This window comes from Ursus americanus, chromosome 3 (genome assembly GCF_024610735.1).
Source record: "Ursus americanus isolate L20-20 chromosome 3, mUrsAme1.1.p, whole genome shotgun sequence".
In the NCBI taxonomy this organism is placed as follows: domain Eukaryota; kingdom Metazoa; phylum Chordata; class Mammalia; order Carnivora; family Ursidae; genus Ursus; species Ursus americanus.
In genome coordinates this window covers 68,544,284-68,558,907 of record NC_142129.1, presented here as the reverse complement: position 1 = coordinate 68,558,907, position 14,624 = coordinate 68,544,284, and the positions used below count along the sequence as shown (strand labels likewise).

At 35.9% G+C, this 14,624-nt stretch overlaps 1 protein-coding gene across 4 annotated transcripts in view; it reads left to right on the top strand.

Moving 5' to 3' along the window:
• The window catches only part of VPS50 (VPS50 subunit of EARP/GARPII complex), a 239,281-nt gene that overhangs the window by 80,600 nt on the left and 144,057 nt on the right, over positions 1-14,624 (top strand). For all 4 annotated transcript variants that reach the window (XR_006778775.2, XM_087861076.1, XM_087861075.1 and 1 more), the window contains 3 exons: positions 2,772-2,890; positions 4,774-4,880; positions 13,382-13,503. Coding sequence is in view for 3 of the 4 variants with exons in the window: in XM_087861076.1 (XP_087717202.1) it covers positions 2,772-2,890; positions 4,774-4,880; positions 13,382-13,503 (348 nt within the window). In the remaining variant the exon portion in view is untranslated. The remainder of the gene's footprint in view (positions 1-2,771; positions 2,891-4,773; positions 4,881-13,381; positions 13,504-14,624) is intronic.

Below are 14,624 nucleotides of genomic sequence, written 5' to 3'. Positions count from 1 at the left end.
CAAGGTAATTAGCTAGATTTATTTATCCATTTACTACCCACCTTCCTACCTATATGCTTATATACCTGTGATACCACACTTGTACAGTAATGGCTTTACAGCATGCTTTGTTGAAAATGTCGTTTTGAAAAATACGTTTTGCCTTTACTTTGTTCTCTTATTAGATTATTCTATGTTCTTAACTAGATTACTAAATCGGGTAGGAGTATAGTTTCTTCACTGCATATTTCTGTGATTTGTTGGATAGATGGATGAGGGAATAGATCATCTGCACTTAGTTCTCAACTCCACTCTTAGGCATCCAGATCATTTTGTTCCATGGCCCTTTATCGGAGAGAGAGTAACGTCTTGCCTGGTTACCCACGAGGGATATTTTTAGGATTTAGAAGTACAATGTTTTAACACTTTGAGCAGCTCAAAAAACATAGTATAAACCACAGGTTGTGTGAGTTAATGGAAAGGATTTGGAGGCAGTTGAATGAGTCACCTTTATTAACTCTGTGGCCCTTGGCAACTTATTTTAACTCTGTGACCCTCAGTTTTCTTATATTTACAATGAGTGAACATTTACTCCACAGTTATCTGTGTTTTTACAATATTTAATATGGATAGGTCCTTCTGGTCTTCATGATTTCCAGGGTACCCTGTATGATTTTACTTTAGACTTGATGAAGCTGAAGTGAAAGCTGTTCAGATTTGATGAAAATCTGTTGAATTTGTATATGTATTTTAGTTTTGGCATTTTCTTTTTTGCTTGGTCAAGATAAAATTTTTAAAAAATTGTCATGAAAGTATATCGTTGTCATATTTTATCATGAAGTAGAAATTATTTCATAGTAAGCCATATTTACAAATATAATTTAGTGATTCTTAGTGACACTTTGCCTCTCTAAAGTAGACTAAACTGCAAGGAATTTAAAGTCTTTTCAATATTTTTGAAATAATATATCCCTCTGTACTGGTAATTTGCTAATTTAAATCTCATAGCATTCGATTCTCTTTATTTGTGCCAGTTGTGTTCTATAAAGTCCCTTTGAACACTGAATTAGCAAATGCAGAACCATTGTTCCTAAGTGAAATACAGGATTAGGTTCCTATGAGCCTTTGATCACAACATTTTCATCAACTGATCATTGTATAACCTTGTTTTATGTGTGTTTTTGCTTGAAGACATCTAAGTTAATATATAGTATTGAACCTTGAACTCACAGCCAACGGCATTAGAATTCTAGCCTGAATGAAGCTTATCTAACACATGTATTTTTGCCATAAGACATATTACAGTCTTGCACTTAGGAACACTAGATAGAATTTTAGTCCTACACTTGGGGGCCTTTCTAAACAGGGAAACCACCAGCAAAAAGTGCAAATATTTTTTTAAATGTGACACTGGACTGTGACAAGGATATTTAAGTAGGAAAGCTGAAGCAAGAAGGTAGAGCGTCACCTTGTTTGCACTCAGCTAGGAATGTGCGTGTTAGATAACTCAAAAGTTGCTCCATACTCTGTACATATCCATGATTGACTGTGAAAGTGTCATGAAATATTAATGTTGGGGTTACAAATAATATTTAGCAAGTATGGAAATTTGCAAATACAGAATCCTCAAGAATAAGGATCTCTTGTACTGTGGAATTATGAAGCTCTTTGTTAAAAACCAGGAGAGCTTGGTTTGTGTCGATCCTGTTTCTGAATGTTATCAAGATCACAGTGTGTACAAGTGGATGAGAATGCCTGGAATGCTCATTTGCAGTTATTAATGTGTAATCTGATCTTTCCAGGTACCGCATAAGTCCTTGAGAGTCAGGGTCCACATCTAACTACGACCTGTCACACTGCTTTAAGCTCTCAAAAAATGGTTTTTGTATTAGGAGACTAACTTCTTTTCACGTCTTCATGACATGGCTCCTCAACTGGCATATGGGATAAAGCTTTGTTATAGAATTGTTCTGAAGATTCAGTGAGAAAATTTATGAAAGCACTTAGCACTTAACATTAGCAAAACACTTAGCCATGATTTAATCATATTAATTTATAATATTAAGCGATAATGCTGCTGCTGCTTTCTTTCCTGTGCATGGACTCCACTGTCCCCTGGCATGGGGCCATGTTGCCATGAAGATGATGACAGAGTTAGGAAGGCAATCTTCCTCTCAAGAGGAAATATGCCATTTTCATCCTTGCTCTCAGTAGTCCCTCAGTGCTCAGTATAATTTTCTAAGGCTCCCTTGGAATTAAATCTCATCATAATGAATTAGGACATTGGCATGTGTGTTTTAAGAGTTTATTACACTGAATTAACATTTCCACGGTACCAGAATTGTATACTCAGCCTCTTTACAGTGAATTAGCAAAATGGAAGTAAGTATGATGAAACCACTTGGAGGGAGAGAAGATTTTTTTGTTGTTGTTGGGGTTTTTTTGGTCAAATGTACACTCTTTTTCATCTCCGAAAGGCCCAGCACAATGTTTATGTTTGTTTGTTTGTTTTCTTTACACGGAGATTTGACTTTTGGGGGAGACATTTAGAAGCTTTTGTAGGCATAAAATGTTTGTATTTTATTTTCCTTTTTTTCTTTTGAGCTGGTTAAGATGGATGAAGAAGAAGAAAATGGAAAGTTAATATTCTTGATGGCAAAATTAGAAATGAGTTATTAAGAACTTTCTTCCCTAAACTATTTCTTAAAAATTGGATACTCTTATTGTGTTGAAAGACTCCAAGAAAGGTTGGCTGTTCATACTCATTGTTGAATATACTGTGTTTTCTCCAGTATGAATCTGATGAACAAGAAAAAAGTGCCTATCAGGAGTATGACAGTGACAGTGACGTTCCTGAGGAGCTGAAACGAGATTATGTGGATGAGCAAACAGGTGATGCACCTGTGAAAAGGTAATTGTTCTTAGATCGTATGGTATTTCGTATTTTATATTTTGCACTTAAATAAAGGATTTCCTTTAAAGGCTAGGAAAAAAACAAAAATTAAATATTTCTGTAGCTTTTGATGTCATGTGACAGGAGTCAGCATGTTTTAAAATGATTCCTGAAAGGTTGAAAATGTAGTTTTTTGATATTGGGCATAATCAAAGAGCTCTTAATTTAGAGAGCAGTGGTTTTTGCATAAAAACAAACTTGCGATTTATAAAACCAATACTGCCTTTGGAGGCGATTCCTGCTTCGCATAGGTTAGAAAACCTCAAGGAAGAAAGTAGTTACTTGTTTTGTATGTGGAATTCCTGCCTCAATCTAGTAAATACAGAGTCTCCACTCATCTTTCCAAGGCCAATTACATTTACTCTTTGGGCCTCCTGTTAAGGTTCCTTCTGTTGTTTTGTTTCTGTGATAAATCGTCCTCTTCAAAAACTATGATCATTATGTAAGAATTTTTTGTCACCTTCTCCCTGTTAAATGGCCCTTATATGCAAGTGAGTTAATTTCATCACTAAGTATTAGACATTTAGTGACCACAAATATACTTAATTTTTAATGAGAGACTTAAGTACATTTTGCCCTACCTTTTACTCCCAAAGTACCTAGTTAGTACCTATTTAATTTGAAACCCTGATTGATATAATCTCCCTCCTCAAAAATGAGCGACTCATGTGATTGTAGATATTTGAACTGGGAAAAACTGTTTCCATTGGTTTCGATGTATGTGTGATGTTTAAATCCATCTACGGTCCATTATGAACAGAACAGAACTGTTTTGTTGGAGTTCTTCATTGGAAGTTTTGGGTATATTTTGGCTGAAAGAAAAGCTCTAACTTAAATGAACATGTAAGATAGTGTCTGCCAGTATATGTGTATATATTTGCATTTTTGGTAAGGTTATGCAGACAGTTACTCTCCTAAGCTGTCATAACTTACCACTAAGACCTATGAATAATATAAACACAAACTGCATTCAACCAATTAGTATCAATTCCTACTTCAAAGTGTCTCTTGAATTTATCAAAATTTCTTGTATTTCACTGCTACCATCCAGATTTATGCAAAAATCATCTCTGTGCCAGATTATTGGCTCAGCCCCCTTACCTTGGCTTTCTGTCTCCAGTTTTGCCCCCTCCTAATCCCTCTTGGATACAAATTTAGATTTTTTTTTTCTCATATACAAATTTGTTCATGTCATTTTCCTGGTTAAAATTTGCGTTCAGGGTTAGGTTCGTACTCTTTAGATTTGATTGCCTTCAGTGGTCTGGCCTTCCCTTACCTTTTTTCATGTCACTTTTCCCTCAGCCCACTCATTCTCCATGTGAACTCTTTGTGCTTCTCTCAGTACCCTCGCTTCTACCTCTGACCTTATTATGTATTGTCCCCCTTTTTTTATGTACTTACCATATAACTTCAATTTTTTCTTTGAACCTGGTGTCGTCCCCAAACCCAGACTCTATCCTCTTCCCTTATACTTTAGATATTAGAGATTCTACGGAGGGTGTTTTTTCATATTTATAAGTCTGAAATCAGGATACTTGATACATTTGATATATAATCTCCCTGGAACATCTGTTCTTTTTAAAGTGACATAGCTTCTTTTAATGGTTGATAATGAATGTCTTAGAATCAAAGAAATACACTATAGTACTTTATTTCTTTGCTTATGAATTTCTCTTTCCCTCTGGACTTGTAAGCTCTATAATTGCTGTATCCCCACCTGACACATGGTAACAGTTTCAGTAACTAATTCGTGAACGAAGGATAGATGCTAATCAGAATAACTTACTGATTTACTAGTTGACAACCCTAATTGCAACTCTGTTTTGTTTTTCCATATTAAGCATTTCTAGAGAAACTCTAAAAAGCAGGAAGAAGTCAGATTATAGTCTAAATAAAGTGAATGCACCCATCTTAACAAATACAACATTGAATGTAATAAGACTTGTTGGTAAGTAGTCACCTTTTTAAAAAAAACATTATTAGTTAAATTAGTCTACTTTGTTACTTTATTGGGGTTTTCATTGTACACTCCAGTGCGCACCACTAGGAAGGTTTTAAGATTGTGATATGTCAGTGCTTTCTCATCATAATTGTTCAAATAGAATAATACTAACATTAATGTTAGTTTTTCTTTTTTCAGTTAACTACTTAGTATTTGTGTCTTCTGCTTTTTCTAAAATATTCCAATTAATTGAGATGTAGTGAAAAATCCTCTATGTGAGTTGGAGGTATATGTAGGATGACGATAGTACCCATTTTACATTTACACAATATTTTGTGCTCTATTGTTTCATTGATCTTCACAATCTTCCTGTCAGATAGGCAGAGTGAATAGTGATTCTCTGGCATTTTCAGACACAAGAGTTCTACAAGCTAAATGTTCACACCCTAGGAAGAGTTGTTCTTATTACAGATAAGACCTTTATTGATGATTTTGTAGAAGGCAAATAACATGAAGAAATGCCATTTAAAATATTTAAGTTTGAAGATGATGTGGAATTTTTAATGTCAGTATTTCAGCATTTTATATGCCATCTTAACCTTTATATCTCACAAGTCAGTCTGTACATTTGACAAATAAGTTATAGAGATATCTTCTCAAATTAATTAAGTCATCTATACTAGTCAGGAATTTTAATGTGCTTTATAAAAAAAAAAATCTCTGTATTCTGTTTATATGGAGATGATAATGTCCTGCTGCCTAGTTTGATTACTCTTGGCTCTGATAAAATGGTCTGTGTTCTTGAAGATAATTTCTAAATTTCATTAATGAACAGGGTAAAGTAGACAAAATGCTTCTTAGAAGCCCCACTTTCTTTAGGAAAAATAGTGGAAAAGAAGTAATGAGTTGGGAGGAAAAGAAAAAATATACATTATGATGACACACAGAAAAATGACAGATTCTAAAAAGTGTTTTTTGGCTGACCATTGCCAGGGAAATTAACTTTTCTTCTTTATCCAAGAGAGCTAACTGAACATAACATCATGAGTTACTGTATGGAATTTATAGAACCGCAACTGGAAGGGTTCTGAGAGTTCATCTGGTATAAATTCCTATAGAACTAGGATTTCTTTATCTAATGCCCCTAAGTTGCGATGGCCAACTAATCTTTGTTTCATGTCTCACAGTCCCTGGATAGATATTATTTTGCAAGACTGTTCATTTCACTCGCTATTAGACTGATTTAATTGGTAGAAATCTCCTCCTTATGATAAACCAGAATTTCTTTTTCTCTGTAATTCTGTCTGTTGGTCTTAGTTATACCTTTAAAAGCAAAAAGAGTAAATCTATACTTTTTTCTCCTATTCTCCCTGTGATCACTTTTTAGGTATGGGCGGTAGTTATACTGTCCTTCTTCCCTTATGCTCCCCCAGTTCATTCTTCAGGGTCACTGTGCTCATTATCCTTAAGTGGTTCTTACTGATAAATGTTTTAAAATCCTGGTCATCCTCCTCAGCCTTTTGGACCCACTGTAGTTTTTGGTTTCTGAACACACTGCTTGGGATGTAGTTTAATGAATTCATCTTTTGCCTGGTTATGTTGAAGGAACAAACCACCCTAGCACGCGAGTGGCTCTCAACCACAAAAGTTTACATGATGCTTATTGGCTCCTGATCACCTTAGTTCTGTTCCATGTGTCATTCTGAGATGCAGGCTGAAAAAATAGCACTGGTTTGGAACACGGGGAAAAGAGCAAGAGCCAAACCGTGTTATGACTCTTAAGGCTTCTGCTCTGATGTGGCACCCTGACTTCCTCTGCTGTAAGTCCCTGGCCATGGCAAGTCGGGCTTGACTATTGGAGAGAGAAGTACACTTCTGCCCCAGGAGGGCACTATAAGTGCAGGGCATTGGACAAGGAGGCATAATCTTTGGGTAGAGATAATGGGGGGAAAATAGTACAATCAACCGCATGGAAGTGGTAGTTTATATTTTTTTACCTCACCTAGTTCAAAAGGAGCTAGAGGTCATCATGTCATGTTGCTTTTACTCTAAAAGACATATATTTAGTAGAATCAGATCAAATCAAATCTATAAGGCTAAAACAATATTGAGGAGGGGGAAAATCATGTTTCATTCAGTTAAATGCAGACAACCAATTCAAATCTTCTTGGTAGACATAAAGAAATGAAAAAACAATGCATTCTGCTGTTCATTATGTAAGAAGGGGATCAAATAATGATAGAAATGTGCTATTGGTGCTAACTTCAGAAGTCAGTAACAAATTCTTATCTAAGGATTACTGATTGACATAGTGGACATTGTTTTCTAATAGTGGATTTAAGCAACTGAGAAAAGTTGCGTTCTTATGGGCCTTTGCTGTGTCAACCCTATAAAGCAGAACAGTCCTGAGTAAACCTTACTCAGTGAAGAGATTCTAACCATTGTGATTTCAGCCTTCGCCACCACCAGATGTTTTACTAGAATTGCAATTAGGAAACAATGCCTCGTATGCTTTTAATTCTCATGTCTTCCCATTTAGAGCTGGGATTAGGTGCTTCCATTATTCCCTCCAGTAGACTTTTATCCCTACCGCATTCTCTCCCTGGGATGTCTTTATCTTCAATTTGTACATATTCATAAAATAGAACTTTAAGAGAACCACTCGCTAAGGGGTCTCCAACCAGTAAATGCTATTCTATGCCCTGTTATTGCATAGAGGTGCTTGAAGATAATAAACGGGCAGAGGTAATGTCTCTTCTTAAAAAGCCAGAAGTACAGTTGTGTAAATAAGATTGATTAATTTTGGGTGCCTGGGAAGATGAAGGAACTAATTATTCAATAGTTGGGAGGCACATTTTAGAACATTAAAGGCATATTTAAAATGTCCTTTTCAAGTAGTATTTATTTGGCAGGTAATTAGGAGAGATTAAACAAAAAAGTGTTAATGGGGCTTCCCAGCCCCAGGTGGTACCTAAATCTGTTAGAAAGGCCCAGGGAGCCATTCACAAGTGTAGAGAACTAATCAGAATGCTTGCTTGTATAAAGAGAAAATTCTATCAGCCTGACAATTTCTTGCAGACAGAGGCAGAGAAGTTTTAAGGAATGTGTCTCATCACTGAAATAGCCTTGCTATTCAAGGTTCTGTCTCCCAGAGGCAGCTCTCACTTGAGCAGGTATGATAGGTCTGAGAGGAGCAGAAGATAGGTTGCCAGAATCCATGCTTGTAAAAACTGTAGACCTTAGGACAAAATTATTAGTTCAGCAACTGAAAAAAAATAACACACCAGCACATCATGCATCCAGATTTAACATGAAACCAGAATAGTTATCTTTTAAGAAACTTAATATTTTCATATGCAATGTTTTAAGGAAAAAAATAATCATTGTTTAATTTAGATTACATTCCAGTATGTCTGTTTCTCTAAAAATACTTATATTTTAGGGGGTGCCTGGGTACCTCAGTCGGTTAAGTGTCTGCTTTTGGCTCAGGTCGTGATCCCAGGGTCCTGGGATCTAGTCCCACATCAGGCTCCCTGCTCGGCGGGGAGTCTGCTTCTCCCTCTTCCTGCTGCTCTGGCAAATAAATAAATAATCTTAAAAACCCCACCTTATATTTTATTTGCCATTTATATGAAATATTTTAAGCAGTTTTAAAACACTTTCTGAGCTGGTTAGCTGTATATACAATATGATATTTTGAGAGAGTGATCCAAGAAGTGTCATCCTTCAGTACGATATACAAGAAAATGATATTGGAGATTTGGGGAGGCTGATAGAATATACAAACAATAATAAAAAATAACAGAATACAGTGATAGGATAACAATAAAGTAATAGAATAAAAGCTCTCAAAGAATGGAATAAAAGCTAGGGACTTAGGTAACAGACTTATTAATTTTTTACTCTGGTCCTTACTTCATTGTTCAATGCGTTTTTCTAAATTGTTTGAGCTGAACTGACTTTTCCTTCCTTTCCTTTATGCCTCATTTATAGCATTTCCAGTTCACCTTTCTGTGCTATTTATATCCATTGATGATGTCTCAACCTACTGCACTGTAATAAGAATAATGAACATCCTTTCAGCTTGGATTCTGTTCTTGCTCTTCCCCATCAGATTGTCAGCTCCTACAGATGCAGCATATAGAGCATCCAGCCAAGCACTTTTCACTTTCGTAGGTGCCCAATATACTGGACTGACAAACCTTAGTTTTTAACACCTTGACTATTGGAGAAACACATTTTCCTCCTCTCTTGTCCTGATCCACAGTGGAGGAACACACACTTTCAGCCCCTTCTCTGTACCTGGTATTTACTCCTCTGCGTAGGAGTGGGGCTCACCAATTGAATTTCCCCCGGCCACCTCTCAGGTGGTGATGGCGTGTCTCTCTGTGCCCCCTGCTGATGAGCTCCAGGTTCCTCTGGAAGAACTACAGTTCTCCTCCATGCTGTTCTTTGGTTGGTTTCCCTCTGTGGCTTCTCCCCATGAGTGACTCATGGTCCAGATTTTAGGGTAATAGTTTTAACAGTGCTTCCCTTGTGAAACTCCTCATGAGGTTAGGTTTCTTTTACATAGCATCTAAACTTCTCCATTATTGCGTTCATCATAACCATAATTATTTTAAAATAACAGCAGTAGCTAAGATTTCTTGCTCCCTTGTTATTGGCTATGTAAACACTTTACATGCATTTTCTCATGAATTCTTCATAATACCCTTTTTAATGCACCAAATCTTTAAAGCCCAGAGATAAATAACTTGCCTTAATGTCACACAGCTGCTAACTGGTAGAACCCAGATTGTGCCTAGAACCAGTAAGCTTTTTTCATGCTTCATGATTAGTAGAGGACATCAGGAAAGTTAATTCTTACACCTAGACAAAGTTCAGAGCGGTTACAATATAGGTTGGAAGCAAGAATAAGAACTTCTCACAGATGATCATTTGGAAAGAGATGCTTTTCTCAGTTATCTTAAGGCAGGAGGGGAGGGAAGCTTAGCAGACAAATTCACCAAAGCAAAGCCATTTTGGTTTTAGGCTGAACCTTAACCTAAAAGTCAGTAGGTCATGAAGAATCATAAGATCAGACTCATGGAAAACCGTAAGACCCACTCCCTCTGGCAATAAAAGCCACACAGCCTGGACATTCTTAAAATTGCTTCCTGTGGGTAATTTCATAACTTTAAGATACGGAAAAACTAACTGCCTAGTGTGAATGATAAGCCCAAAGTTAAAGAGTAAACCCCTCCCTACACCGTTAGCTAACTTAAATAAAACGTATAAAACCCTTTATTAGAGGCAAAGGGGAGGTCCTCTTCCTCACCTGGGAGAAGAGACTGCTACTTTGTCTATGAAGCAGTTGCCTTCTTATTTCTATGCATAATAAATCCTTGTCCTTTCCTCTGGATGGCTTGCTCCTGAATTCTTTCTTACATGAAGCCAAGAGCCCTCTTAGCAAGGGGCCAAGGCCCTCCCTTCTGGGGTGTCGGCCAGCCTGGCATCAATCTGGGTATTAAATAACCTTCCTCCATGTTCTCAAAGCACACTGTGTGTCCACTCATCTCACCTCTCCTCTCTAGGGAACTCTAGAAGGGAAGAAAGGGAAGGTGAAGTGCATCTGAATGAACCACAAGCTAACTTCAGAGCCATGCTTCTACATTTTTATTAAGGTAGTATTTTCACTGTAACACAGTGAATAGTAAAGAAAAGGTCGTGATGAAAAACAGCATTCTCCCACACCAGGTCCCCCTGCCAGCAGCCTACCTGCAGGCAATTTCTTGGTCTGTTTCTGCTTGCCTTTATTCTAGTTAAAATTTCCAGAAAAGGGTGATAAGAGGTACAAGTTTTGAATTCTTGTCAGTCTGAATATATCTGTATTTTCCCATTTCACTGAATGACAATTTAGCTGTATATAGAATTGTAGATTAAACATTATTTTTCCTTAGAACGTTGAAACTTCTAGTGTTCTGTTCATTTTACTGTAGATGAATTTCTTTTCTCTCTCTCCCTGGAAGCTTTTAGTATTTATTCCCTTAATGCTTCGGAATTCTCTGGTGATCTGTCTAGGTGTGAGTTATTTTTCATTAAGTGTGTTGGGTAGTTCATGACCCTTTCAGTCTGAAAGCTCTTGTGCTTCTCAGTTGTGACTACCACTACTATTTATTTGATGATTTCCACCTCCCCATTTTCTCTACCCTCTTTTTTCTTTGACTTCCTGTTGCTCAAATGTTTAGTCCCTAAGATTGGCCCCTTCCTGTCTCCCGTGTTTTTTCTCCATATTTTTTGTCTTTTTGCTGTACCTCCTAGAAGACTTCCTTTTTTTAATTTATTTTCTTTAATTTTTAATGTTAAAGATCACTTCTAAAGTCTTAAAGAGCCCTTCCATATTCTCTGTTTTTCCCTCCCGTATTTTCCTGCTATAGGATTTTATATAATTATTATATTTGTTTAGCTTGAGTAGTTGCCACAGCATACAAAGCCTAAAACCACGTACTCTGTTCCTTTACAAGAAGGGTTTGCCAACCCTTGGTTTAGAAATTTTTTGAGATTTCTCATTTTCTGTTGATCATACCTACTCACCTTTACCTCCTCATCCCTTTGTCTTCATAGATACAGGCTTAATCCACTGTAAAATTCTTTTAATTCAGTAATTCTGAGGAGGTACATAAGCCTCCTCAGGCCTACCAAGGCCTACTGTGCCCTCTTGAGCTGGCAAGACAGAGTTCTTATTCTTATATGTTTTAATATGTTGGCAGCCTGCTTATCAGTGGCTGCCTTCCTTATATGACCATCTAAGGGACTCTATCTAATTCCTTGTGTCTTAATGCAAAGCCAAGGACATAGTAAGCCCTCAAAAAGTCTTTGTTGAATATTAAATGAATAAATGAATATAAATATGTTTAAAAGTTTTTTTAGAGTGATGGGTTTTATCTAGATTTTTTCTTTTGAATGCAACATTTAAAATAGCTTTTACCTATTAACTCATTTATATATTCTTAAGAATAATTATATGAACAATGGCTAATCTTATTATTAGTAATGGAGAGGAGCTTTGTGTTCTGGATATGTATCAACCCAGATATTTGCATTCTACCTCATTTTACTTATTATCTCTCTTTTTTCTTTTACAGGTTAAAATAGTATAACATAGTATTTTTCCTTTTTTTTCCACAGTGTCACATTATTTTATGTGTGAATAGTTGCAGTTTAAAAACTGCATGTTTGTAGTTGATAAAATATCTGCATAGTGATCCAGAATGTTCTAGGAGCATAATTTTCAAATATTTTTCAATTGTCATTTTTAAAAATGTCTGTGTAAAATAATTATAAAAGATGATTCTGAAACAAAAGACTTGTAAATAAGAGTAAGAATAGAATCTGAGTTGAATGGTTTCTACTTTTGGTGTGTGTATTTCTCTTCCTGACTATCTGAGTATTATTTAGAATCATTGCTCATGTAAATTAAGACGGCTGTACAGAGTTCTTAAATAATAAAGAAATGGTTTCGATAGTAGACATTTCCATTAGAGTAAATTTGTCATTTTTTTCTACTGCAGTTAATGTGTTTCTCTTGAGTCATGGTGTCTTCAGTAGTACCAATTTAAAATTTGTAACAGTTGCATTAAGTAGAGTGAGCACCTGAATTATTTGCTCATTTGGAAATTAGGCAAGTGGCCTGTTTTAACATCTGCAGAAGAGCATTTTTTATGAATGTGCTCCTTTCTCTTTTATTTCCCATGAAACAGAAACACATTTAGGGATGTGTTATTATTTATTTGATTCAGCCCATCTCCCATGCACCCTTCAAATACATTAACAAGTTTATAAATGCAGAAATTTTGGTTTAAAAAAATTTTTTTGGTGACTGTATCATATGTTTAGAGAAAAGAGAACGTAATATGGGCATCTCCCAAAGGAAGGAATGAGGAGGACATTTTCTTGGCACTTTGAGAGTCTTGAGCTCTTGAGCGATATGGTGATAAAGAAATGTCCTAGGCCTCTGACACAAGACTTCACAGGGCTAGGATTCAGGGGAATAGGAAGTGCCTTCCATGTATCCTTTTTGTTCTTCCTTTTTTACTTTTGCTATGTGTATATAAACTTATGGGGGGAAAAACCTGCTTTTCTCAAGTACATTGTCTTTTGTTTTATTATACCTAAGCATTTTTGAGGAAATTATTTTAAATGGAATCTCCAAGAATGTGGAACTGTGTTGTGTGTTTGTGCAGTGTCGTTTGTAGAAGAGTATAGATATTCCATGAATATTTGACATGTAGTAAAATATAATGATATAAAAACATTTCTGTAGGTAGTATGTATGTCTGTGCTGTCCAATATAGTAGCCACTAGCCACAAATGATTATTGAGTACTTGAAACATGGCTAGGGACTGAGGAATGTAATAGTTCATTAAAAATATATATTTTGGTAAAGTGTTTTTTTCTTATTGTCTCTTTATAATAATAGACTAACATTTTAATTTTTTTCTAATTTTGATTTTTTTTTTCTTTTCAGGTAAATATATGCAGATGATGAACATTCTTAAACCAATTGCCTTTGATGTTATCCATTTCATGTCTCAGCTATTTGATTACTACTTGTATGCAATCTATACCTTTTTTGGTCGGAATGATTCAGTAAGTCACCTTTGGAGAGAAAGTCTTATTTCTTTCAAAATATATTTATTTTTAAAATATAAAGTTTTTCATTCTCTTGGTATAAAATACACAAATAATATTATTTTGAAAATGATCCATCAGAAATCTAACAAAATTTTTGCTGTCAGCTTTTCGTCTGCCTAATTACCTTATATATATTAATTTTAACCTTTGAAATGATAAACATATTTTATGTTATTCAGATTTTTGGCAGAAAAAGTTCAGCATCTGTTTTTAACCTTGACATATTTTGGCAATGAAAAATGTGTGGGTTGCCTTGTTTAAATCCGGCCCGGTGTGTAATTACTACACAGTAAATGAGACATTTTAAGTATTGGCTTACAAAACTTAGCAGGCACTACTACATTCAAAAATAATGGCAAATACTTATTAAAATAATTGAAAACCTTTGAACTGAACCTTCTGGCTGCTACAGAATTGTTTCCCGTATCTCCTTTTTGTGTTTCCAAAGCTCTTACTGATTTTATCTTTTTCTACTCCTAACGAGAACAACACAATATTAGGTAACTTATTGGATATTTAGTAATTATTATGTGGCTCACCTAGATATTTGATAGATTTCTATGTAAAAGGATACTGTAGGGTCCTATGATTATATCATAATACTAAGTTTCATATGCTATATTATGTATCTTTTTAAAAAAGTGAATTTTAATGGTAACTACATTTATTATATAAATGTTCATATCCTTGCTGTGATTACAATTACATCAAAGACATGATCTTTTATTTAAAGATTTCATTTATTTATTTATGTATTTATTTATTTATTTGAGAGAGAGTGTGTGAGCAGGGGAAGGGGCAGGGACAAGTAGACCCCTGTGCTGAGCAGGGAGCATGACACAGGGCCCAGCCCTATGACCCTGAGATCATGTCCAGAGCCGAAACCAAGAGTCAGACACCTAACCCACTGAGCCCCCCAAGCTCCCCAAAGATATGATCTTTTAATAATAGGATCTGGGGGCGCCTGGGTGGCACAGCGGTTAAGCGTCTGCGTTCGGCTCAGGGCGTGATCCCAGCGTTATGGGATCGAGCCCCACGTCAGGCTCCTCTGCTATGAGCCTGCTTCTTCCTCTCCC